At 40.6% G+C, this 26,099-nt stretch overlaps 1 protein-coding gene across 9 annotated transcripts in view; it reads left to right on the plus strand.

Annotated features, from left to right (window-relative positions):
• The first annotated feature begins 610 nt into the window (after window positions 1-610).
• The window catches only part of EYA1 (EYA transcriptional coactivator and phosphatase 1), an 82,259-nt gene continuing 56,770 nt past the window's right edge, over window positions 611-26,099 (plus strand). For 2 of the 9 annotated variants that reach the window (XM_059835959.1, XM_059835962.1), the window contains exons 1-4: window positions 611-738; window positions 15,456-15,525; window positions 15,908-16,050; window positions 20,237-20,398. In XM_059835959.1, coding sequence (XP_059691942.1) covers window positions 615-738; window positions 15,456-15,525; window positions 15,908-16,050; window positions 20,237-20,398 — 499 coding nt within the window. In that variant the 5' untranslated portion in view covers window positions 611-614. Of the gene's footprint in view, window positions 739-1,297; window positions 1,313-2,549; window positions 2,613-13,486; window positions 13,568-15,455; window positions 15,526-15,904; window positions 16,051-20,236; window positions 20,399-26,099 lie in introns of all 9 variants that reach the window. The other 7 variants (XM_059835957.1, XM_059835955.1, XM_059835956.1 and 4 more) reach the window with 7 other exon arrangements.

The raw sequence follows: 26,099 nt of genomic DNA on the forward strand, positions 1-26,099 counted from the left end.
GTATGTTGGTCATATCCCTTTTCAATTGGGCACGCTTTATGTAATCCACAAAGCAAACAAGTGAGCAGACATAATAATGTTTTAATGCTGCATTTGTTTCAACGGAAACAGAGGAACAATTAAGTAGTTTGCCAGAGTAAACACATACATCAGGAATATCTCATTCCCTGTCAGTAGATGATAGGTTTCCACAATTGCTTCAAGTGTTTTATTTGGTTTGGAGGCCCATTATATTGCCACTGAGTGGTAAATCTTGAAAAAGCAGAGTGTTAATTTGTTGTTAAGAGAATATATGTCTTCGTATATTGGCGATTCCATCTTCATGTGTATCTTAAAAATACGAGGCGACATGAATGTCTAAAGTACAGTACTTCCTATCTAAATTTTATTCTGTTAGAAGCTGCAAAAATAATTATGATAGCTGGTCAGTCATGTGGGGGGAGGCTACAAAATGAGTTTAGCACTAGAAAAGATCAAGTTGGGAGAAGCTGTTCATTTTTTACTAAGCATTTTCGGGTTGTTGATTAATAGTGGGCTGCATCTCATATAGATGATTCCTCTATAATCCATGTTGAATATGTCACTAAAACTAGTTGCATCTTGTTTTCAGGTCTATGGAAATGCAGGATCTAGCCAGCCCACATAGCCGACTAAGTGGTAGTAGTGAATCCCCCAGTGGTCCAAAACTTGATAACTCTCATATAAATAATAATTCCATGACACCCAATGGCACAGAAGGTGAGCCACCATTTTTTTTAGTGTTTCATAGTTTGTTTTTTCTCCTTTTGGCATTGGTGTTCTTGCAGTCTGTAAGCCATATAGAGAAAATGTTTTACTATTTTAGGTGTTATGTGTTTATATAATATGGTGTATAGAGCTGATGTTCAATGTTTATCAGTAGTTACTATTATCAAGTTTCAGCAATAGCTTTCATTCCAGGTTTAGGTTCCTTTCATGGAGTTTGAATGGACCGGGCAGGTAGTACGTGCAGAGCTTAAAAAAAAAAAAAAAAAAATCCAAAACCCCCGAAAAGGTAGTTTAGTGATGAGAAAAAAGGAGGTGTTTACAGTTGTCATGCTATAAAAGGCAATCTTTCTGTCTTTTCCACTATTTCAGTATTTCTTTATGTTCTCACTTTTTGCAAGCTCCTAAGGCTATGAAAGTTTTGTCAAGTAGGCTAATAAAACTGAGTGTTGAAATTTCCTCAGGCTAGCTTGCTGCTCCGATGGAGTGGCCAAAATTCAAACAGGTGTAGTAATTCAATGGGGTAAACTGATACCTATTTTTCAAGAAGCAGTCAGCCAGTTGATAAGTTATGTTTGTTCTCAGTAGAATACTAAGAGCAGAACGAGCTAACAGCTTTGCCAATAAGGACATATAATGAAACGCAGAAGGGCTTATATAATAAGCAGTGAAAAATACTCCTTCCTGTAATATTTCTATGGCAATAGTAGGAAAGATCTTGTATAATCTTTGGCTAGCTATGTGGACAGAGATTTTAATATGTTACTAGCAAATAAAATCACACATCTTCAAATAATGCTTTTCAATATAAATGTACAGCTAAACAACTGTAGTAGCAAAGATACGCCTTTTTTTCCTAAGAACTGGGTCATATTAGTGCTGTCAGACTGTTTAAGATTATGGACATGCATTGCATTCTTCCAGGAAAGGCACATGTCAGTCAAACAGATGTCGTCCCCCCTCAATTCCCCAAACATCTCTGTTATTCATTCTAATTGGAGTCCTCTGTAGTGGGGAGGGTTTATGGGTTATCAGATTAACAGGCGTTTGTGCCAGAGCTGTGTATAACTTACTTTTTGCTATTGCTGTAAAACTATTGCCGCAATTGAATTTTAAGCTGTTTGAAAAAGGAAAAAAAAAAAAAAGGTAGCTTTTTAAAGAATAAAGAAAGTGTCTAATGCGTTAATGTAGTTTAAGCAGAAAAATACTTCATGCCCACAGATGAGCCGCCTTCCTTTTTAATACCCAAGTATATTTTTATACTTTTATATCGTATTATCAGGTGTGTACCAGTTTTGGTACAGGATAAAATTGCTTGACCCTTTCAAATTAAAATTCCTCTGGCTCACAAAAGCCTTTGCTGTGAACCTCATCAGCTTTTGTACCTTCTGTGTAACTTCAAGGTTCTTTAGTAGCACAAAAATAGAGAGTGTTCCTTGAAACGCTGAAAGACACTCGCCATCTGGCTCGACTTCTTGTTCTAAGTAGTTGTTTTGTGCAGGCATACACTCTGAAAAATGGGGTGCTTAATATTACCTTGTCAGTAAATTAGCTGTATATTGTATCTATTCATGCACTGACCTCAGGTAGCAAATAATTTTGGAAATGATATCCCAGCTTCTCAGTGGGTATCATAGTTTGTCAAAGAAAGTAAATCATGGTAATTTATTTATCTGACAGTAGAATTCTAAAGTTCAGGCTTATTCGTTGTGAGTGAATTCTACCAAGAGAGTATGACTTGCGATACGTGTTTACCTTCTGAGCCGAAGCCAAACGGTTTTCTTTTGTTTGCAATTTTCCCTCAGGTGACATGACCCTCCTCAGCACTGCAGACTGGTTGCTAAGCCCTAGCACACAGAGCCCCGCAGGTTTGGGTGGCTGCGGTGGGTGCCGCAGGCGTGGGCACTCAGCATGCGTTTTCAGATGTTGTCCAGAAAGCGTCCTGAGAAATAGCTTGTGCTTGGCGATTCTGATCTAAACTTTCTAAATTGAAAATTCCTGTCTCTGATTGCTCTTAAGTGACAAAGAAGGAAAAGTTTGTGAAAGAATCATAACTGAACAATTTATTTCTGAATTAGATGTGTGCCAAGAGGCAAAATTTGTGAGCGACGCAGATGCCTAAGAGTCTGAAGGTGGAATTTTTGCTGTTAATCTGTTTTATCTTGAGAAAATGTTTGGTTTGGGTTCCTTGAGCTGCTAAACAGGCTTAAGAAAAAATGGAGTGAATGAAGCAAGGGTTTCCTTTCTCTTTTTTAGTGAAGGGTGAAGTGAAATTATTTTTTCTGAGATTCTTGAAGCAGAATCCTGCTGAGGCACAAGTGGCAGATTGTATGGATGCAGTCGTAAGGGCTTGCCAAACACCTTTCTTAAAATGCTGCAGTGTGGTTTGCTTGCTTGTTGCACGTGGAGTGGAGACGTGGGTTGCTGAACCTTCACGTGTTAAGTATCATATATGAAACCAGCTTCTAACCTACTACGCACTCATTCACACTAACATGAAAGAGCCCTCCTTTTCTGGCATAAGGGACCTTCATGTGAGCAAGAAACAGGGCCTCTAGGTATTTGCATGTTATAAATATCTTGTAAAGATATGTTAAATTTGATTTGACTATGGGTGTGATTTCGGCAGGTTTCCATACCCTGAAGTTCAGGATATGTTCACTAGATGAAGGGGAGGGAAAAAAAGAAGAAAAAAAAAACCTGTCCCAAAGTGAAATGGCCCCGTTTCAAACAAATGTTCATTAATTCCTCTAAGGCACACTTTCAGACTTGTCTCTTATTGATGTTGTTCTACAAGAGGATGTGGCTGGAAGATAGCTCACTGTTATTAGCTAATATTTTTAGCTTCACTCTTAGTGGTAAATTTTCAAAGCACTGAATGGGGATTTAGTTGTGTGATTGAGTCTGAGTTTAATCTCTGTGTGCAGCTTTGATATAATAACTCTTTGTGTGCTTCATTTCACTTTGGTAGAGCAAAATTACTGTAGTGCAGAACTGACCAGGTAGTGCTGGCTGAGGACTGCAGCTGATGAAATTCAGGGGGTTTTGGGTGACTGCTATTTATTTCCTTCTATCTAAACATTTTTAAACAAGTCAGATTTACTACTTCTTATCTCAGATAGCAACTCCTCTATGGGATTCTTTTAGAGCATAGTGATTTCTGTAGAACAAACACTATTCTTTTAAGTTTGTTGCAGATCATGAGACAGTCTTCATAGCTCTGGATGTATGTCTGGTGAGGGGAAAAGTAACATTTCCTTAACATCCTGATTAAAAAAAATAAGCAATAATTACTTTGCTGGTGTTTGGTTTTTTTCTTCCTCTTCTCCTGGCCAGGCAGCATGGTCTTCAAACCAGTGATGGGGAAGTAACATGGAAATTATAGACCCTGACCAGGCAGAAATTTCCCAGGATCAAATGCAGAGGAGTAACACTAAAATATCTGGCTAAAGACAGTCAGAAAAATCAGTTCTGGCATGCCAAGATGGTGCTGATGATGTAAATACTGCAGTATTTGAGTTTTCCGTGATCTCTTTAAGTGTTTTTCCATAAAATACCCTCTGTTGTAGGGAACAGCAGACACTGGACACCATTAAAAATTTGGCCCTGTATGACTTGTCTAATAAAATATGTTAAAAAAAATAAGAGAATTGAAGTAGGGATCAAAATGTTCATATTTGTGTAATCTTCCTGTGTCAGCAATTTGCTATAGTGTGTTGATGCTGAAGGAGTTAAAGAAACAATGACAACAAAAGCTAATAAAATTGCCATTCATTAAGTTTTATCAGACAGCTAGTGGCTATTCCAGCAACAGTGCCCACTTTGGTAGATATGCTTTAGAAAGGGAAGGCTGCATGTAGTCAATAAATTTGAAAGGAGTAGCAAAGCTGTTTTCCATAGCAGACAACTGCATCCAGTTTCTGCCTATAGTGATTTTTACTTTTATCTGAAGAATGTAAATCATTTCTGATGGATTACATAGAGTCAGGAACAGAAGCCTGTGACCCATCGCGATGATGTTTTATGCAGCTGGAATGGAAGAGAATAGATGAAGATTGGGAGAAGGAGCTGTGGTTTTCCAAGCCACTACACTTCATTCATGTTAGGAGCATGGAGCTGCTCCTGCCCTCATTTTCACGTGTTCAGAAGGAAGAAGAGAAGGCATTTTCATATCAAGCAGGAAGGGAAAATGGGTAACAAATTGAAGATCAGATTTTCAAAGATACATAGGAAGGGAGGCTTCAAAGGCAGTTGGACATCAAAATTCCTTTGGAAAAAAAGGTTCTTGCTCTTTAAGTACCTGCTGCAACATGAGAATGAGATCCCACACAAAGGCATTCAAAGCTCCCTACTACGTGACTATCTGATGGGTGGCCATTAGAAAGGTTGTTTTAAGTCTGGTGAACGTAAATCCATCTTCAGGGTTTCAAAAGGCAGCATCTGTAGTATGTTTGCTGTCGAATTGCAATATTGTAGAATGGAGAAAAAATTGTTTTCAGTATTTTCTGAAGTAATGGTGGAGTAAGATGTTGAAATCCATAGAAAGAGTATGAGCTGGTCATTGTTATGGAACATGATGTAGACTTCTGTAAGTAAATGATATATTGAGTATTTGTTGTAATTCTAACAGTACTTTGTAGCACTCAAAATAGTCTTTCAGTATTGCAATTAAACCTGCACATTGGCAGTGAATAATTTTAATTTTTGTATAAGTTATGAATAACCATTAAAAGTTATGAATAACCATTAAAAATTATGAATCATTTTGTGTACTTTGGGGTGCAAAGTTGTGTGGTAGGTGATGGCAATCAGACAAAATGATACTCCTTTACGAGATGTTTGGGTTCTGGTGTCTTTTAATTCCTCATTTCTGGGGTTTCTGCCAATTATGTATGCTGAAGTTTCTAGACTTGTATTTGTGATGGAGAGCTTGATGGTATCAAACTTGTAATTGATGCAGGGATATCTCCATATTTAGACACCCTGAAATAATAGCCTGGTAAAGGTGAATCTGATCTTTGCATTTCAGTAGGGTGTTAGCAGTGAATCTAATCTTTGCATTTCAGTAGGGTGTTAGTATCAAGAACTATTTATGCTAGCTTTACTCAGCCCCAGAAGAGCGCAAGAGGACAGTTGTGTGGCCAGAGGTGAAGACTGCAGTGGTCCCAGGCCCCAGTCTGGCAACAGCAACCTAGGGGTCTGCAGGGGCTAGTAATCTGGTCTTCAACCTGCTGCCACTTCAGGAGGGTAAAAACCAGATACACATCACTCTGCCCGTTTATGTAAAGGCAAGGGGCTGACTTGGACTCTCTTTTCTTCCCTGCTCTTCACCTTTTTCTTCTTGCTGTATTGCATTGGCTTCCTTCCAGACTCTTTGTCTTATTTGTGCTTTTATTCTCCTGCTTCGCTAAGACTCCTGTCTGTTCTGAGCACATGTAGCATAATGCTCTATTATTCCTTTTTCATAGGGTTTTGGCCAGTGAAATAACTTGTCTACTCCTCTGTTCGCTCACTCCAGCAGCTCCTGTTGCCAGGTCTAGAGGAGAAGACTGGCCAATAAATATTTATGTATTTATTGTCTTTTCTGTATGTATGTGCATCTGTTTGTGAAAGCTTCACCATTTTGTTTTTCCCCATAACATTGTCCTGAAAGAAAGGACCTCATTTAAGTGAGAAGTCAATAGCAATACTGGTTCCCACGGACATTTGAGAGAAAGGAAAAACGACAAAGGATCTTACAAAAAACCCAATGGATCATCTTGGAAGCACCATTTTTTTAAATATAATTTGTTTTTGCAAGCTTCTTATAAATGTTTTTGCAGCAAAAGCCCTGCCAGACTGTGGATGGAGAGCGGTGGTGTGAGAGCACTCTCTGAGCATGCCTGAGGCTCCCAGTGCCCCGCTGGCACAAGTAGCTTTGCACAGGCTGCAGGATGTCAAGAACCTATGAAGATATTCACTACTTCACTGAAAACTGTAACTGCAACACATCGTGCTAGGTGCGGCATCTCTCCAGTGGGACCAGCCGGTTATGCACCATCTGCACGTGTGCAAATGCGTGATTGTGCAGCATAACATAGGAATGTCATACACCTGGCCAGTAATACAGAAGAGAAGGAAATTCAGCCCCTGCTGTCGGTGTTCACCAGCAGAAACTCCAGGGATCAGGAGTAAGACATCTAAATCTAGTCTAAGATAGTGCCTTAACAGGCAATAGGGTGATATTTGAAGAGCCTTAGCAAATTCAGAGACTTGTGACCCTTCAGACAATTTAACACTGCCATTTGCGTCTTGTAGTCTTCTGAGGGGTTTTTGCTTACCACAGGTAGATAAAAAAGCATGAAACTTGGTTACACTTCAGGGTTAGCCAGGTCATCTGACCCCATGTCAGTGAGTGAAGTACCCGTGCCACCTGGTTTGATAAGACAAGCTGGGGAGTCTGCTGCTGCTGCTGCTGGGTGCAGGGGAATGCAAACTGGCGCTACCCCTCTTGGTCCAGGTGATGAATTTGGCTTTAAGTCTGGCAGTGCTGGAGTTCAGACCCTGGCCAAAAGTAGAGGATATTATTTCCCATTTATGAAAGACCCCACCTGCTTTGTCATTCTGCTTCTGTCTTCACGTCTCGGTCTTGTACACCTACATGGCAGAGCAGGCTTGACTTCTCCATGATGCTCCCGGTTCACTTGAAGCCCTCCATGTTCCCAGAAGGTAGCTGAAGACAACCTGTTTTTCATTAATGGCTGGGTCTGTGATGCTGTGTGGTTGTTCTGTCTGGCTTTCGTTAAAGAGTACAGATATTTTACATGCAGGTGGTGCAAACCGTTACACATGTGTAGGGGAGTTGCCATGGTCAGATTCCCAATCAAGGATTTAAGAAAGCAAAAAAAAGGGAGATAGACCATAACACCTCTAAAAGGATTGTTTCTGGATATATGCTGCCTCCATTTGCACAGGAGAGATACAATCATTCGGTATAAATTGACAAGAGAGTGTGAAGGGGTAAAAGCATTAATTTTACTCAGATATTCTCATCTCCTAACTGCAGTGAATGAGACTATTTTAACCCATGACACTACTTCTCGGTCGAATATCCAGGTTAAATCTTGATTAGCAGCTACAAATACTATCAAAACTTGTCTCCACCTACATGGTTTTGAATTGTCTTTCTGATTTTGCACTGTAGTAGTGACGCCATTTCTTTGTAAATTTAAGGTTTTTACTGCTAGATGAGCAGGTTACAATGACATTAAGGCTCTTTCAGTTGTAATGTGTAACGTAAGAGGAAGACGAGGGTCGTGGGGGAACCGTGCACGCAGTGAAGGCTAGGTGTTAGCCACAGCCAGAGTACTGCAGAAGTTTTGAAGCCTTCTCACATCAGAGGAGAGGAGAGCAGGAAACAGTCTGGGCTTGAACTAGAATGTGCTGCTTTGAGCAGGGACTTTCTTTGAAAACTGAACATAAATTTAGGCTGGAAATTACCTTGTAGTAATTACCTTCTGGTAATTTCCAGACAAATGAGATTCAGGAAGAGTCCTCTGCTTTGCGAAGCAAGAGCTAGTAAGTTTATTGGGCTTCATGGTCAGGAGCTGATGATTTGATAGTCTGTGATAAAAAGAGAGATTTTGGATAGGAATCAGTATAATTGAGTAACTGGATAGGAATTAGTATAATTGAGTAACCTGTTTACAAGGAACCTGTAATCTTTAGTAACCTGTTTATAAATGCAAGATTTTTCAGTACAAAACAGTTGAGACTTTCAGTAAAATAAAGGAAAATATCATCAGCATAGGGACTCAAGGTAGAATTTTTGTCCTGTTGTTAATGACAAATAATTTTCTTTGAGCTTTCAGGTGAGCTTTGGGCTTCTAGTGGGTACAGAAAGAGTATGGTATCAAGGAAAATAGTGTATGAATAGTAATGGGTACATAAAATACTTAATATATAGCGGTGCAGAATCTGTCATGAAAATTTGCATCATCATAGTGTTTAGCTGCTAACGTTATTTGAAGATGTCACCTTGAGACAGAACAAAATAAGGCTAGAGATTGTATTTATATGTATGTCTGTAAACAAACTAACAGCCTTGCTTACTTTGTTGAGATTCTTTGTGCCCTGTGAACATTGACAGCTTTCAGCCAGGAATTATTTCGTTTTGTCCACTTATTTGCATAATACAAAGTCTATAACATTATAGGATTAATTCAGTCTTAAAACTGCAAAATTAAAACTGACCTAGTAACTCAGACATGTTTACAGTATTTCTATTCTGGTTTAATGAATATGGCATGGGTGTTAAAAAAGACAAGTTCAGTAGAGCAAGCCTTATATGTGTTTTAGATAATCAAAGTAATTTTAAAAAGGTATTTAAAAACCTTACTTTTTGCATGCTTGAAGGTGCAATCTTTATGATGTATTCATATGACTTTTGTGTTAGGAATGCCCAAATGTTAGGTCTCTAAATCCATATTTAAAACAGCTAGCATCTTATTCCTCTTTACTGCTATATATGCCAGTGACTGCGTCACAAGCTGTGAACTCAGAAAATTGTTAGTTGGCCAATGAACCACATGAACTTGTGGGTTCTGGTCTGAAGTTCTCTCTCTTGATGGAGTTCAGAAACTACTGTGTAGTCATTATTAACTACCTTTTGTAATGTGGCTGACAAAACAGGGCACATTGCACTTGCTATCTCTGAATGTCTTGAGAAGAAATATCTTGACAATCAATATAACGTTAGATCAGCAGTTGTGCTGTCTTGGAATTTTTGTGCTTTTTTTCTCAGAGCTAGCATGTGTGTTATTATCTGCTACTCCTATTTTTTCTATTTTTCTGTTGTGTTATTTTCTTATACAGTTTCTTTTTAAATCTTGATTTTAGAATCTCATAAATGATTAGAAAAAAAAAATAAGGAAGAAAAATGTCTCTGTTGACATAGCTTCTTAAGCTGCTTGGTATATAAATCAGATCTATATCAGTAAGTCTAAATATCTGTTGAATTTTTGCAACAGATTAAGAATACATTAGATTTCTTCTTGAACTTCTTGTTGATAATCTGTTTTATTACACGAGTGATTTTGCTGGCACTAAAACTTAGTAGCATATTGCTAAATCAGAGTCTGTCTCCATAATGTAAGTCTGATGACTCTGCACCTCTGTAAAGGTCTGTTTTGATAAAGGAGCAGCAGAAATGGGGACTCTCCTGTTTCACTTTCTGTGGTCTCTGCCACGACTGAGCATGCTGTTGGAAGTTACTGGCAAGCTCTCAACGCGTTCTGTGTAAATGTGGCAATATTCCCACTGATTGCCCAGTGTCATCCTGTGAAAGCTTAGGACATGTTGCAGAAATGTTAATTGTCATGGAAAATGTGGAGAGCTGAAATCCAGAGCACGCTTAAGGAGCACGCGGCAGGGCCAGATCCGTGCCCTACCAAAGCCTTGATTCCTTGGACAGCTCCATACGTCTCTCATGATAGACATAGATCACTGACGAGCTACTGTGATAGAGTGGCAGACTTGTCACCTTAGGAAATCTTCTTTCCCCGTGATTCTGGGGGGAAATAGGCTCTGTTGCAGGTCAGTTTTTGTCTTGGGCAAATGAGAGACCTTCCTTTGCAGCAAGAATCCACGTGCTGAATATTTCCAACTGGTAAAACCATGGCTGTTTCTTCTCAGTTTATTTCTTTGTATAGCAAGCTTTCATCCTCTTGAAATATTTTGAGGCTCAGATAGAAGGAAGTACGCAGTCATTTTCTGGCATTTTGATTAAAATGCTCGGGTAATGGAGGTCTTTTCAGTTCTTATCCATCTTTATTAAATTCCTAACTAACTGCGACACAAGGTCTGTTAAGGTCATGGTTGTTCCTAAAGACAGCATGATAGGGCTTATTTATGATCACCCTACTAATGGGTATCCAGATCAGGAATAATGTGAACAGCATTTCTTATCCCGTTTTTTCATATATTCAGAAATACAACAGCTGAGAGAGGAGACAGTTGTTATGAAAAATTTGTGAGCACCTCAGTCAGCAACTAGAATTAATGTACATCAAGAAGGCACTGCAGTGTATTTCATGTATGTTTTCCTGTATCTTCAAAAGTCGTATGTTTAATAAAGAGCATTCAGTTATAAACATGGCTGCACTGAAGCATTGCTCATGAGTCATAGAGACAGAAATTCCATTTTGATGAGGTTTTTCCCAAAATGGTATCTTTAACAAGGATCTGAGATCCAAATAGGTGGCAAACAGTGCATGTGAAGTAGGCTTTTAAGCCAATGGCATTTACATCCAGTTAGAACGAAATTATCCTAAAAATCTTTTATCTAGAACAAATGATGCTATAGGTCTTGATATTGTGTGAGGTGGCTCAAGCATAGTCCTTGGGCTGCTAGTTTGCAGTGATCCAAACAATGTTATTTTATTTTATAAAAAATATAAAAGAATTGTTTCTCCAGTAGAGAAGAGGGGAAAAGTTTGGAGCAAGTGTATACTGAAAACTTCCACCCTTTACCACAAGTTAGGTTGTTCTGTCTCATCTTCCTCTCTTTTCCTCCCCCACAGCTGTCAGCTGTAGAAAAAAGCATCATTCATTGTTATTTCCAAAAGTGTAATTGCATTATGGAAATTAGGTTCAGAAGACTTGCAAATTTTTGGGAAAGCTGGACTAATCTATGAGGGGAGTATTAGTCTGACTGTAAAGTGTAGCTGTGATAAACTCCTAAGAAAAAGCAGAAGATAATGTAGATGCTATAATTCTTGGTATCTAGATTAACAAACTGTGTAGAACTTGCTGTAAAAATCTGGTAGTTTCTGGAAAATTACTTGGGATAGACACTTTGCAACAAATAGTTTGTTGCATCTGTATGTTAGACTTTCAGTATTTAGTTATGAAATGCTTGTTGGATATGTTATATGCTGTGTTTTTTAAGAAATACATTTGTATTAGAGTTGTAGTCCAGATCGTGAGTGCGCTCTTGAAGTGAACCTCTTGGCCACCCCTTCTTACCACACAATAATTCACCTTGTGGAGTCTCTTGAACTTCACTTCTTTCAAAAATGTGCTCTGCAGGAGTGCAGCTAATGTTCTCCAGCTGCTGGTGGGTGCTCACTCCTTGGGACAAGACTAAACTTAGCGTGAATAACCCCCTCAAAATGCCTAAACTGTGGATACTGGACCCTCTGCACCAACCATTTCACTCCATGAAACTTTTCTTACTGGGCTGCACTGCTTGCTAATGCAGATGTAGCGGAGTTTTGTGTGGAGCTGGTATTGATCTCCTGAGTTAGTCTGTGCAGACAAAACATCCTGCGTGAGAATCAAAAGAACATGGTGGGCAATTAGTAAAATCTTGAGAGATTGCCTGTAAATCCCTTGGATGAGGTTAGGTGAAGGAAATAGTGAGGTATGCGGAAATAAGAGTTTGGATTGGCAAGGAAAGGAAAGGTCCTTTGTCAAAAGGGGATCCCTCACCCTTTGCAAACCTGGCACCAAAAGGGTTTCTGCTAGTGATGGTTGCAATTCCTGAACACATATGTGTAGACAAATATACATGCACACATGCACGCCTATGTCAAGATAACACTAAGGCTTTACGTGTCAAATGGGGTGCAAGGTTGCCTTGGTTTCCCTGGATTCACTTTCTGCAGTGTTACGGAACTGCCTCGCTGAAAGGTCAGGTATGCACCAGCACTTGTGTGTGGGAAGCAGCGATTGTCTGTGTCAACAAGAGCGAAGCGGTGGGATGTTGACAGTAAGACCAGCTCTGTTGTTTTCTGAAACGTCATCCTCAGTTGCTTTTAGTGTGCTGTAACTCCAAAAGCTAGGTATGTAAAAATGGATTTGAGAGATTGCTGTGCTGACCTGGTAACTCCCTGGGAGTAGGTATTGTGCCTGTTTGCATCCATGCCGGGTCAGCCCCATCCTTGCTCCATGGGCTGGAATACTGTTGTTACCGAGATGGCGCTGAAGTAACCGAGAGGGAAATTTGCTTATTTACTTGAGGCTTTATTAAAAGTCATTAATTAATAATTAATTATGAAGCAGCATGAGCCAGGAGAGAATCTCTCTGACTCTCATTCTTTTTCACTCTCTGACAGCTGTGTTGGGTCAGGGGTGCAGAAGGAATAAAATGTAAAAGCATTCTTTGAAGTGTCTGGTGAGGACTGTGTCCCCTTTGTTTATTCAGGGTTGCTGAGTATAAAGTTGGTTTTCATTTTGAGGGGAGAAATCCACCATAAGGAAAGTGTTTTACTTCATTAGAAATTGTCATTTTTCCTCTGAAAATTTACTTGGATGGAAAAAAAAATTGAACAGCCCTCAGAGAAACCCATTTAAAAATGATTTCCTTTTTTGTCTTATTCAAATTGCTGTCTTTCAAGCCTGTAAATGTCTGTGTGACCTGATCTAAATGTGGACCCTTATTGTTGGGTCTGCAGGATTAAGAGGAATCAGGACAGGTGCAGAGAGTTGCATGGGGACTTCTGGTTTGTTACAGTGGCTCTTATTCCTTGGGGACAGAAATAACCCTCTTGATCATTTTATATGTATGTGTAAATCATAGCTGCCAGTAGTTTGCATTGTTTGTATACAGAAATACATAAAATGCAAAATATTGATAGCCATGATTTAAAACGTTTTCCGCAGATTTTTGTTTTGTTGAATTTGTGGCTGTAGTGAGTGTGTGTGCATGCGTGTGCAAGAATATTAGGTGCATATAGAATATATTTTATTTATATTTCTATAGTTAAAACAGAACCAATGAGCAGCAGTGAGATTGCTACTACTACTACCACAGACGGGTCTTTAGACAATTTCTCAGGATCAGGTAAGGAATAAACAAAGGTTTAAGCTCAGCATTTTTTAATTTGCTATTTTCTTATCCCATGTGGTCTAAACCTGTGCATAGCTGTGGAAAAGCCTTGTGTACTTTGCAGCTTATGCCTATTTCTGACAGCGTGAGTCAAATAGGAGTTTTCCCCGAGTAAGGAGCATTACAGCATCAGGCTTACTAATGTCCATTGGTGTCTTCGGTGGGAGTCTCACCAGGGAGTATTCTGGCCCAGAGTAATTACTCTTTTGTTTTCTGTGAGTAAACATACCTGCCTCTGTGATTAGTGTTGTAATTGAGGGGTAGGTCTTCCTCATTCGTTGTAATTTATTATTATCAAGGTATTCATTCTTTTGTCAGGCTTTTTTTTTCCTTCCTGGAAGCCACACACATCTTAGCTTCTAACATACAGGAGACAAACACTGTGAGAAAATCCTAAGATGTTTGCACAGTTTTGCATACCCATGGATTAACAGTGGTATTTCTAGCACATCATTTTTACGGTGCAAATCAAATAAAAAAAGGATCTAATACTGTGTCGTGGGATTGTATTTCCAGAGTGGCAAATTTTGACATCTCGGCTCCAAGCAGCCAACCCTTTTCTGGTCTTGTCACAGCCTCCATTTTCCGCGCGTGCTCTTGAGTATGAAAGTATCAAACTTGAAAGCCAAAGAAAGCTTTCTAGAGTATTTTAAAGCTCTGAAAGAAGAAAAAGTAGTATGTTTAGTAGTAGCGACGTACATCTGTGGTGATCTGACGAAAGGTCGGACTGTAACATTTGACGTATCTGCAGGCTTGCAGGCCACAGAAAGGAAAACTATCAGGTGTGGAAGGCACGGAAAGAGATTCCCTGCTTCCCTCCACGCTTCGCGAGCGCTCCCGGAGTGTAAAAATGATGGATTTTCCCTGTAGTTGGCCAGGAAAGGGGTAGCTGGCGAAGGGTAATTATCCGTGCCTTGTTTATTTCCAAGTACTTAGCAATAGGGCCTGTTGTTTCTCCGGCTGTCTGATTTTACAGTAGTCTCATAACCTGCTGCTGACCCCTTCCTGGCAAAGGCTTCGAAATCCACCTTGGGACCTAGAGAAGAAATGGCACCCGAATAGTAACCAGAGAGAGAAGGGCTCCCAAAACTAACGCCCGGAGCAGGGCATGCCGGCACATCCGCCACGCTCTCGGCAGCACCCAAAAACACCAAAAGAAAGCGGGATGGGTTGGCATAAAGCTCTGTCTCAGCAGTGGGGGAGAAGCTCAGGATTTAGCCTCCTAGGCTTAAGTGTTTCACTAAGAAAATTTGCACATTGGTCATGGCATCTTTATACAATACTGAGTGTTTTGAAGGTCTGAAAGCATTTTAGCAAGCAGATAAGATGGGGAAAAAGAGAAGGAAGTGTAATATAGTAGTACGTCGTCTGCATTACGCAATTATTTAAAAAAAAAGAGACACGTGCTCTGAAGCTGGCCATATGTTTTCAATCGAGGCATGCATAAAGCTCCTTCATAAAATGTAGGTCTTAAAAATTCTAAAAGTTAATAAAATGTTGCACTTGAGATATCAATAATCCTTTGAAAATATGAAGGGAAATGTTTCCATTAGGAAATAGATTGTTTGCATTGAAAATGTTGTCTGCGTGCAAGGAAAGAATAAACTATTGCTCGGGAGTTGTACAAAGGGGCAATTTAGTATTTGAAATTTGTAATCAAGATTTTAATGTTAAGCATTCTTGTATAGTTCCTGATAAAATATTATCTTCTATCTAAGGTATCAATGATATTTGAATTTAATTAAAATCTTGTTAATACTCTGAAATTCTATTAGGAAAAATAATATTTATCTTTAGCGTGTGTATTTACACTTCTGTGTGCTTTCTTTTCTCCTTGGTGCAGCAATTGGAAGCAGTGGTTTCAGCCCAAGACAAACACATCAGTTCTCCCCACCACAGATTTACCCTTCCAAGTATGATATCTTTTAAAAATAATAATAGTAGTAGTAATAATAATAACTGAAATAGGCAGATTTTAACCTCATTTGAAATAATAATTGGGTCCATCTGTTAAGTCATAATGTAAGCCACAGCAGCTTCTAGGGAAAAAGAATATTTTTTTTAAATGCTAAGAATGTATTTGAAAAATATTTGGAAAATTCTTATTTTACTTATTCTTTTAATATTGATTTCTTATTGTTGTTTTGTCTTTGTCTTACAGTTTCTGTTGTCTAGCACAGCCTATAATTACGTGTTAATGAAGTAGCAGGTTTATAATAAGGCTGAAAATAAGTACACGCATGTCTGTCTAATGCAGTGTCTGTCCTATTTTCTGTCATTTGTAATCAATAGCAGACCATACCCACATATTCTTCCTACCCCCTCTTCACAAACGATGGCTGCGTATGGGCAGACACAGTTTACAACGGGGATGCAACAAGCTACAGCTTATGCCACCTACCCCCAGCCTGGCCAACCTTATGGAATTCCTTCGTATGGTAAGAAACCATGTCTGTGTTATTTTATTCCAGAGGTAAATAAATATTTTTTAGAAGAAGATTACGTGACCCTTGTGTCAGTCCTTAGTGGGACAGCTGTGGTCTCGAGCATTTCTTGTCGAAGACTGGTAATTTCCCCATTGGAGTGAGTGATGCTTAAATTATGTATTAAAGAGCTAAGAAGCTACTCAAGAGGATGACTGTTTTGGGATCAAGGAGAGAGATTCATTAAGTTTTTATTGGTCATATAAGAAAACCAGCACTGAAACGGGAAAAAAGATCTAGGGACTTCCATTACACAGGCACAGCTCCTGGTGACTTGCCGAGGAGCTCTGCTCTCCAGCAACGCAATAGGGTACGTTGGTACATAAAGGTCTGAATTTCAGCTGATTCAGATTACTGGAACCCAAGTGAATCAGTGAGGCTGCACTGATTTTCAGCAGGTGAAGAACTGATTCAAAAAGACGCCCACCAAAAAAATCTCACTTTCAATGTTTTAAAACTCCCTGGAGGTGAAAATTGAGGTAAATTGCCATTAAAGCTCTGTCTGCCTGATGAAGGAGATAGTACTAAATAGCAAATACTTCCAAAAAAATTTAATTTAAAAACAAGCTGCTGTGGGTGAGACCATTTTGCTGCCAGACTGTCTGCTGGCAGACCACATAGCAGTTCAGCAGCAAGGATGTATTATTAGAAAATAGGTCTTATATTCCTCTGGGGGAATATATTGAAAATATACAATCCACATGCTTTTAGCAGTATATTTTGTAAAGATGTCTTCAGGTAATGTAAGTTTTATACCAAAAGGACAGAACTCACAGTACAAACTGTGCCCCTTAAAATCATTAAAACTTTTATGTGCGAAACTGGTGAATCTTTCATCCTGAAATCTGCAAGTTGAAATCCACTGGGTCTTAAGCATATCCTACAGCAGATTGTTGTGAACAGTAGGCAAAATAAATAGATTATTATTTCTTCTTACTTTAAAAAATGTGTTTCATTAATATGTCATCAATAATTATTCTTCCTGTGGCTACAGCCTTGATTACTTACTGCCAAAAATAAGGTTATAAACATGAATTGGATGTTTCAGTTTGAGTTCCATTCCACGTATTTTAAACTTAGACAAACAAAATACTCTAAGGACATTTAAACTACATTTTCAAGACTAAGGAGATGGGGATTCTTCCTCCCCTGCCGCCCCCCACAAGCTCATGTTGCTGATGAGAGCTTGTCTGCTATTTCCAGCTGGATCAGGTGGTGTGATAACAGACGACCCCTTTCCCCACCGCGCTCTTCGTGACCCGTTTCTCCTGCGGACACCTCGTGTTCACACTTGGCTGGCTGCAGTGGCTTGGGCAGCCCAAACAGTGACTTTTTGTTTTTTGCTTGGTTCCTCTGGATGAAATCCTGACCTCGCTGAAGTCAACTATAAAACTCCTGCTGACTTCAGCCAGGCCTTGATTTCACTACTTGAGTTTAGCTGTCTTGCTGTCGTCGGAGCTATAATTGAGAGTTGCTTTACTTGGCGACTGCTCGCCAGGGGTTAACGTGCCTGCCCGCTCTTTTGTTTTGCTTTGGTTTTTTGCCCACTCCATCCCCCGTGCCTAGGACTTCGGATAATTTTGCCTAACGTTTTACATTGCAGAGCTGCTTTTGACCACTGAGCCCCCCGGCTCCTGAGCCAAGTGGATTTTAACGCGTTTTGTTCTTTTCAGGCAGTGCCTCGTGACTGGGGCTAAGGTGCTCCTCGCTGATGTGCTCTATAGCAGTAATATTTAAAAGCAGATAACCACTAAAAAGTTTGGGGACCTAACACCACATAAATTTTTGCATATTTAAGGCACATCATATAGTCCGTGTTCCCAAAATAAATTACGCGGGGAACACTGGGATGCTCATTTGCCACAGGCAAGCACTGAAGCCTTGTTTAGAGCCAAAATTCTCCTCTTGGGTCTGCAGCTTAGACCCCCGTACCATCTGCCTTGCCTTTCTCTTGTCCAGGCAGAGAGCTTCCGGCAGGTATAAAGAGAGGAGACTTGTGGCGTATGTGAAAGGGAAAACTCTGAGTTGGAGTGGGGGCTTTCTTTCTTTTTGTTTCTTTACTCTGGGGCTTCCTGGAAGAAAAAGTATTCGTGAATTCACGTATCAGCGTCCCTCAAGTTTTCTCTCTCGGGCAGAGTTTGGGAAGGTGCTGGCTCAAACGCGCCTCTAGCCTCCTCGTTTTTCCACTCCCCCACCTCCACGGGTGCAGCCGAGCAGGCAGGAAGCGGGGTGGGGGGAATGCCACTGACAGCTGCCTCCCAGGGGCTCCTGGCTCCGGTTGATCTGCAAAGCCCCTGAGGAGGCTGGAGAATTTCCTGAAGCTCCCTCCTCCTGCCTCTCCGGTACCAGCATCTAGCAAAGACTTCGCTTACCAGCTCTTTCCTTTCCAGTTACTGGCAGTCCCCTGATGCTTTCTCGCTGTCCCTTCCCGCTTCCTTGCATACATTAGACTTGGGAGAAGGAGAAGAGAGCGTCAGGGTTTGATGAGTGAAGGCCTTCTGGATGAGAGCAGGTGGGAAGAGTAGGTCCCAGGAGATGAAAGGCTCTTCATAGCACGGAGGTTTGCAAAAGGGCACGTCAGTGCCAAGTTGTCTTCACTCAAGTGGCATCCTCCTGCTGCTGCCTTTAATCGTCTTCCTCCCTCTTCGTCCGAGATGGAGAGGTGAATCAGGCCGTTAAAGCTGGACTAGAAATGTAACGCGTGATTTAGTTAAACTTTCTCTAAGCAATGTTTAATCAGCATTTCAGAAGTCCTTTAAACAGGCAACAAATAGGGATCGTTGATACTAAAACATCTATGGCAGGAGTTTCCCCTTGGAAAGAAGGTGTCAGATTCATCATTGGGATTGTTTAATTGTAACATGAAACAGAAGCAGCAAGTAAGCATCAGGGAAAAACAAGCAAACAGGGTTAGTCTGGCAGTTAGCAAGTCTGGCAGAAGGAATTAAGGGTAATTAATGACAGCAGTTGAAAAATAATGATTTAAATGGCAGAAGAAAATATGCTGCCATTTGTATATAGGGAGATACTGGAGTTTTGCAAACACAGTAACTTCTCAGCCCTCCTCTACCTTCAAACATTGTTGAATATTGTTTAAAAAAAAAATCCAACCAGGAAACGGGCTTAGATTAATAGTTATTTTCAAAGGAACGTTACTAATTCACACTTAGTTAATTCAGTTCAAATAACGGTGGTTTCTGAACAATGAGGTATCACTGAACGCCACAGTGAAACCTAAGAGTATTGTATTACTTTTCCATTGCTTTGGCTATAATTATTTTTAAATGGTAGTTCATGTTGGGACAACCTTATAATTAAAACTAAGAGACAGAGGCTGAATTGTGTGCGTTTCCTCAGTGTTTCACTTGCTGATATTTACGTGCTTGTTGCCTTACAAATTGGGGGAGGAATCACTGAAGTTGGGAGGCAAGTCATTCATTTAATTGGACTTTGGATTCTTTTATTACTACATTTGGAAATGAGAGGGTAATGTGATGTGTAATGGATTTCCCTGTCAGTGCAGATTAATGACTCTCTGCTATGTTTTTCCCGGTTTGGGAGATTGCTTCAGGAATAGTTCCTGTCTATTAGGTGTTTATTTGTTAAAAGACTGAATGCCTCCTATAGTGTTTAATTAGCTTTGAAAATCATCATTACACTTAATGCTGCTAGTTCTCTTTATCCACTCCTAATTCCTTAGAAAGCCATTGCACTTGGAGCCATGTAATTTTCATGTAGGAATATTACACAATGCAAATCTCAGTTATGTCATTAATGGGTGGATGGCAGGAGAGCTTGGCTATGCTATGCTTCATTAAAATCATATAAAGTTGCTAATCTACCTCTGTGAAATGTCATGAATATATGGAAAAGTTAGCCTCTGGCAGGAAAGGAAAAAAGGAATAATGCAACTTCCTGTTCATGTATAAATTTCTTTTGCAGTTATTGGAAACACAGTTTTAAATTTAACCTCTCCCTGGTGAACTTCAGTTTTATGTGTGCTTTTAGACTGCCCTTCGCCCGTTCATTTTTGCATGCTCTTGGTATTCGTTCTCTCATGCACGCAGTAGTAGGTATATGTTAAAAGTGCTGTTAATTAAGTGATTTGATTTTCCACCCCTGTTTGAATATGAACAAATAGATTTGCTGTCACTAACTGATTTAGGTGCATTGTGGGCAGGCATCAAGACAGAAGGTGGATTGGCACAGTCACAATCACCTGGACAGACAGGATTTCTAAGCTACGGTGCCAGCTTTAGCACACCTCAACCTGGACAGGCTCCCTATAGCTACCAGATGCAAGGTCTGTATAAACAGATATTACCATTAATTAGCTATAGTTAATGCTATGGTTTTTTTCTCCCCCTTATTTCTTTACATTCCTAGGGTAAAAATGAATGTTTGCTAGAGCACTTACCTCTGATGTTATTGCAGTTGGAGCTGAAATGATGATTGCCTTTGCTGAGAGCAGCGACGGGCCAGCTCTCAGCAGTTTGGAAGATCCCTCGCTTAGTGACTTCATTAATTTTTAAATAGTGAAGTGTTGTAGTGTTATTACAGTAAAAATGTGTCTCCGAATAGCAATAGTTCAACAAATAGTGAGTGTGACAAAGCGAGTCCTGGAAAACGTGTCAGGATTATGAATTTAGGAAGTGCCAAATATAATTTGACACCTGAGTGTGTTTGGGGAGGGAGAAGAAGATAAAAATACCTACTGCAGCTGTGGAGGTAGCTAAGTAATGATTGAAGTCTGTTTCTTTGAAGTCTATTTAAAAGCTGTAAGTCTTTGTATGTGCGGGCTATTATTATCAATTATATTTTGTAGCCTTACTTGCCTGTTTAGTTTACTTAATAACTTTCCACCTTGTTCTCACAATTCCTTTTTCCCCTTCTGTACCGGGAAGTCGCCGGGTGTGCCCGATTCTGCATTTTCACCACTTTAAGGGATATTTTAAAAAATCTGTGTTTACTACAAATAGCTAATTTTGCATGTCTGCTACAGTACTTTTTAACCCTGAATTTGACAGTAGAAGTCAGGTGTGTTGCAGATTTTAGAATTGTTGAAATAAGTGATCACTCACAGAATTGGAACACATTTTCTAAAAGTTTAGCACCTCTCTTTATTATTATCATGCTCCATTTTAAACTCTGCCCCATCATGTAAACGCTCCATGAAATGTCTTGAGGCAGAAGTGCTTTCAGAGACCAAGTGAATGAGGTTTTGCATTTGTCGCATGGCTTTAAGGGTATATTGATCCAGTCCTTCTCTCAGACAAAGATGTCCTTCACTCAGAGAGATGTTTTTTGGGTGTTTTTAAAACCCTCTTTTGAACCGTGTGTTGAGTAGCTCTGTAGGTCAGAAGCGACCATCTGACATCTGAAGTATTGCTTACTTACAGTGTGCTCTAACAAGTAAGAGAAGATAGTGCAAGAGTAGTATGCAAACTTTCATCTACATGCTGAATAGCCGTGAACTTCTACTCACCTGAGTAAACATAACCACAACCAGGTTATCGGTTTTGCTTTCTGCAGATAGAGACACTAAAACAAAAAACCCTGGAAAAAACCCTACCTCTCTGTAGGAGAGAGCTCAAAATGCTTTCCAGCAGCAGCTATGAGGAACTCCTAGATTGACATTCCAGCTTTTAAGGAACTGATAATTCATGATCACTAGGAAATAGAGTTATTGAAAAATCACGTTGTCTGTGTTGCCTATAATTTCTGTTGCAGTAGTGCCTTCATGCCACAGTCTTGTATTGGGATTCTGTTGTGCTAACTTATACAGCCAAATGAAAATATAGTCCCCATAGAAGTTGGAGGCTAAAATAAAACACACAGGCTTATTAGGGCCTAATATAACAATAAAGCTGACACTGTTTAGGCATAATAAACAGTTGTCACCCCATATTGGTTATCTAACAGCCGTAAAGGTGGGGTTTTTGTAAGATACAGAGCAGAGGGATGTCAGTAAAAAGGGATTTTAGGGATGACAATGAAGTGGTTTTGCAGATGTCTATGGGAAACTCATTCGATGGAGGGAGGAAAGGGGGAGCAGCATGGGATAATGAGAGAGAGTGCTTGCTGGAAAATTTTAAGAGTAAGCAGTGAATTCTGGCATTAGAGCAAAGTTAGGACTCAGTCAGTGGACTACATAGAGGTCTGTCATAAAGGGTATTGCTTTGTTTTCTGCGATATGCAAAATGTGTATAAGACCAGAATTGTCAAGGTGATGAAAGGGTGGCGGCTGTCAAGAGATGGAACAGTAAGATCTTGGACAGCATTTCAGCTGTACACATTGAAAGGCAAGGATCTAAAAATATTCTGCAAAAGAAATGTGTTAAAGATGACCCAGTTGTGAAGCTCTAATGAGAGGAGGGTCAGAGGCATTGATTTCACAATAGTATTGTCTGCAGGGCTGAGGGAGGAGGGGTCTGAGTCAGGGTTTTGCTCCAGCCATGCCATGCTTGGGCGAAGGGCTGCCCACCCGTGGAAGGCAGCAGATCGCTGACAGTCTGGTTGGGTGGAAGAGCCACAGGTCAAAGTGGGGGAGCCTGGGGGTCCCCGTGGTGTGTATGTCATTTCTCTTGTGCTCATGAACATCACGGCATGTGGATGAGGGAAGGACTGGTCTCCTACAGGAATCTTACAGACCCTAAGAATGGAAATAAGGAGACTATTTCAAATGAAAATAAGGAAGCTAAACTGACTTAATTCTTTCTTTTGATTGAACAGATGTTAGAAGTAAACAGGAACATTTGTTTCCCTTTCCTCATTTAATTTTGGAAAGAGAACCTATTTGTAGTTTCAACTATTATTTAAGGACAAAACTGATTCTCTTGACAAGAGACGGGGGTAGTGCCGCTGCTGTTCAGCAGTTTGTGCAGAAACCTCCAGAGAGGGAAATGAGTTTATTCTCCCTTTCCCCTCTAGCAGTATATGAGGAGGCTGCAGCCTCAGCCTTGTCATAGCCTGCAGTAGCCGCTCTTCATCTCCTGTGTGCGGCTGCTGAGCTGCTAAATGGAGATAATGGATCCCACAACCTACTTCACAACCAAGCATTACATGACAGCGTGCTCGGGGCCCTGCTGGCATTCTTGCCGGCAGTCAAGGGGATTTCCTAGCAGCCTTGCAGTTGCTGTGCTCGTGCTCCCTGATTGGGGTTACCTCGCGCTTGAAAGCTTTGGATTTATTCTGGTTCCTCTCCCTGGGGTGAATGTCTCCCTGCAACGTAAAGGCGCTGCCTTGTGGTGCGTGTGCAGGCAATTAAACCCAGTGCTTTTCCTGACCCTGCTAAAATTACGGTGTGATTAGTCACCGAACAATAGCTGAGGGAGAGACTGCCAACTTTTGAAAATGGTGAGGAAAATCGCTGCCTGTGACTCCTTGCTAAGGTTATTCTGGTAATTGGATTTTTGTTTGTTACAAATTTATCATCCCTATAACGGGGGGCACGGAGGGGAGAGGGCGGGCAGAGGACCTAGGCGGTTCTGCTGCCCCGTCTCCCCACTCCCCCCCTCCCTTACTTTGATGAGTATGTTCCTTAAGCTGTATTTCATGTAAGTTGCTTCATAGATGTTGAAAGACCACTTACATGACTAATGGCTGTGGGAATGGGCCGTTGTTCCTATATTGGCAGAGTTATAAGGATTGCTCAGTGAGCATATATGGAGCGGAGAAGGGCTGGGGAAAGGAAAGAACTCCGTTTGCAACTTTCTTCTTGAGTACCCTTTGATTTTGATAAAAGCGTGGCTTTTACCCTGCACCCGAGTATCCTGCTGGTGGAAGGGTACTAGACCTGTGATGAGCACCAGCATTGTTTTAGTTACCAAGACTGTGATGTTTGAGAATATGCTAACCAATTGGTTTGGGAATTCATCCATAAAAAAGTAAATGTTAAGGTATTTGGTTATTATTATACAGTATAAAAATATTGTGCTGGATGGCTAAGCAGTTACTAGGACAACAAGGGGGAGTTTGCCAAGGATTTTTAAACACTGTAAGCAAACGGAAGAAGCCTTGAGTTTAAATAGCCCATCTGGCCGTCTTAGGCTTTCCCAGGAGAGCTGCGCTAAACTTCTGCCACATACATTGTACCCTGATGATAGACATAGCCCATGGCAAGGAGACTGAGCTAGGAAAGCAAATGGACTTCTGTGGCAAATACACAGGGGAGGACCGCATCCTGCGCCTCGCGGCGGCACGGGGGCGAGCCCGGTGCCTGGAGCCTGCGCCCTGGCCCCAGCAGGGTCCGGCCGTCTTCCGACGCTGACTGGGATTCCCAGCTTTAATGTGGGTCCGCGCTCTTTGCAAAATAGACCTTTGACCTGCAATTTACAGCTTTTATCACATTTTAAAGCTACGTAGCGGGCAAACTTGGGGCAGTAAATCTTGTGCGTTTTGTAAAGATGCTTATTTTTGTGTTTGCTCAGCTAAGGCAGGAACAGCAGCTCTATGCTGTGCCACGGCCGATTATTTAAAAAACAAATGGCAGAATTGGAGTATTTTAAAAACAACTTTAGGCCAGTAGTTCTGGGTGGCCCACAGAGCCGTTTCTGAGAAACCTGCTTCATGTTTGTTACGGTCTAGGAGACCCCTGCCCCTCCTCCACAGGACCCAGCGCTGACCATGAGATGAAAGAGAGAGATCTGTGTGTTAGTATGTGTGTGTCTTTGTCTGAGAGGGAGAGATGCTGGCTGGCATGTAATTACTTTCCTCATTTGCTCTTGCAAATTATTTGCCAGACTTTCTGTGGAAAGGTAATGTATTCATCAAAAAAAGTTTTGGGGCTTTTTTTTGCTTCTTATAACTATGAGAGGCCTTTTATATCTTTTTGGAATAGCTCAAGCCATGCACCTATAAAACCTGTGTTTGAATGTATTACTACATCACTCAGAAATAACTACAGAAATAAAAAGGGACACTGTGACTTACATTCTTCCAGCCAAAGCACTCTCAGAAATAAAATAGCATTTCAAAGTTTTGCAATTTAAAATATTTTTCAGCTGTATTTTGGCTCTGGGGTTTGTTATAATAAAAAATAACATCTGTTTTCCAATTTTAAATTAAATTTAAAACAACATGTTTTTCTCATTAGTACTGTTTATCTGTACTATCTGCTAAACTTGGATGTCAACTCTCCTGCTGAAGTAATCTGATTTTAGTTCACAGGATTAGTAGCATCTATCAACAACCACAGAGCTTTTGCACTAATAGCGAATACAAGAGAAGTGTTTACAGTCATTATCGCACATTAAGTTTAAGCTTCATCTTTTACTCCCACTGCTGTTGGACGTACTTCACATCTACTTTGAGGCTTAACTTGTGTGCGTTTTTAGTAACTTTTGCAATCAAAGCATTTAAATATTCTTCCTTCTGACTTCTTATAGCTAGGATACCTATTGGGTCTTTTTTTATTTAAAAAAGTAAATAGCTCACAAATGCCCTTTAGGGATTGGACTAAGCATGCAGCCCTGCCTGCATTCCTCACTGTTTGGAGTTGCAAGAAATGTCGCTTTTCCCAATGAGGAACCACTGCATAGGATTTGGTTGTTAATTGCGTTGTGTCAGGTACATCAGAGGATTGGTGCATCTGTACGCCTGGCTCCCTGTTGATTTCCATCCCTCCTCGCCTCCTTTGCTCACCTGCAAGCTTTTGCTCCCCAGGTCTCGCTATATCTTTGCACTACGGCGGGTTTTGGTGGCGAGGGAGGCCGTAACCAACCCGCACTCTTTAATGCGAGCTGCTCGCTGGCTGGTGCTCTTCTGCTGGACAAGTTCAATAGGTTGCCTCATTACAGACTTTCTGGTGGCTTATGTAGCTCCACCCTGCGCATCCATATGTCTCAGCTGGTGGCTGTGTCACTCCCGGGTTATAACCAGTGAGGGCAAAACAGCTGAAAGGGGGTTGCTGCCCTTTTAGCAGAACAGCTTCTCAGGTTAGGTATTAAACAAGAGCCCCATCTGTCTATTTTTGGTGGCTTGTGAGGGGAGGAGGGAGGTGAAGG

Source organism: Gavia stellata, chromosome 3 (assembly GCF_030936135.1).
Source record: "Gavia stellata isolate bGavSte3 chromosome 3, bGavSte3.hap2, whole genome shotgun sequence".
NCBI classification, from domain to species: domain Eukaryota; kingdom Metazoa; phylum Chordata; class Aves; order Gaviiformes; family Gaviidae; genus Gavia; species Gavia stellata.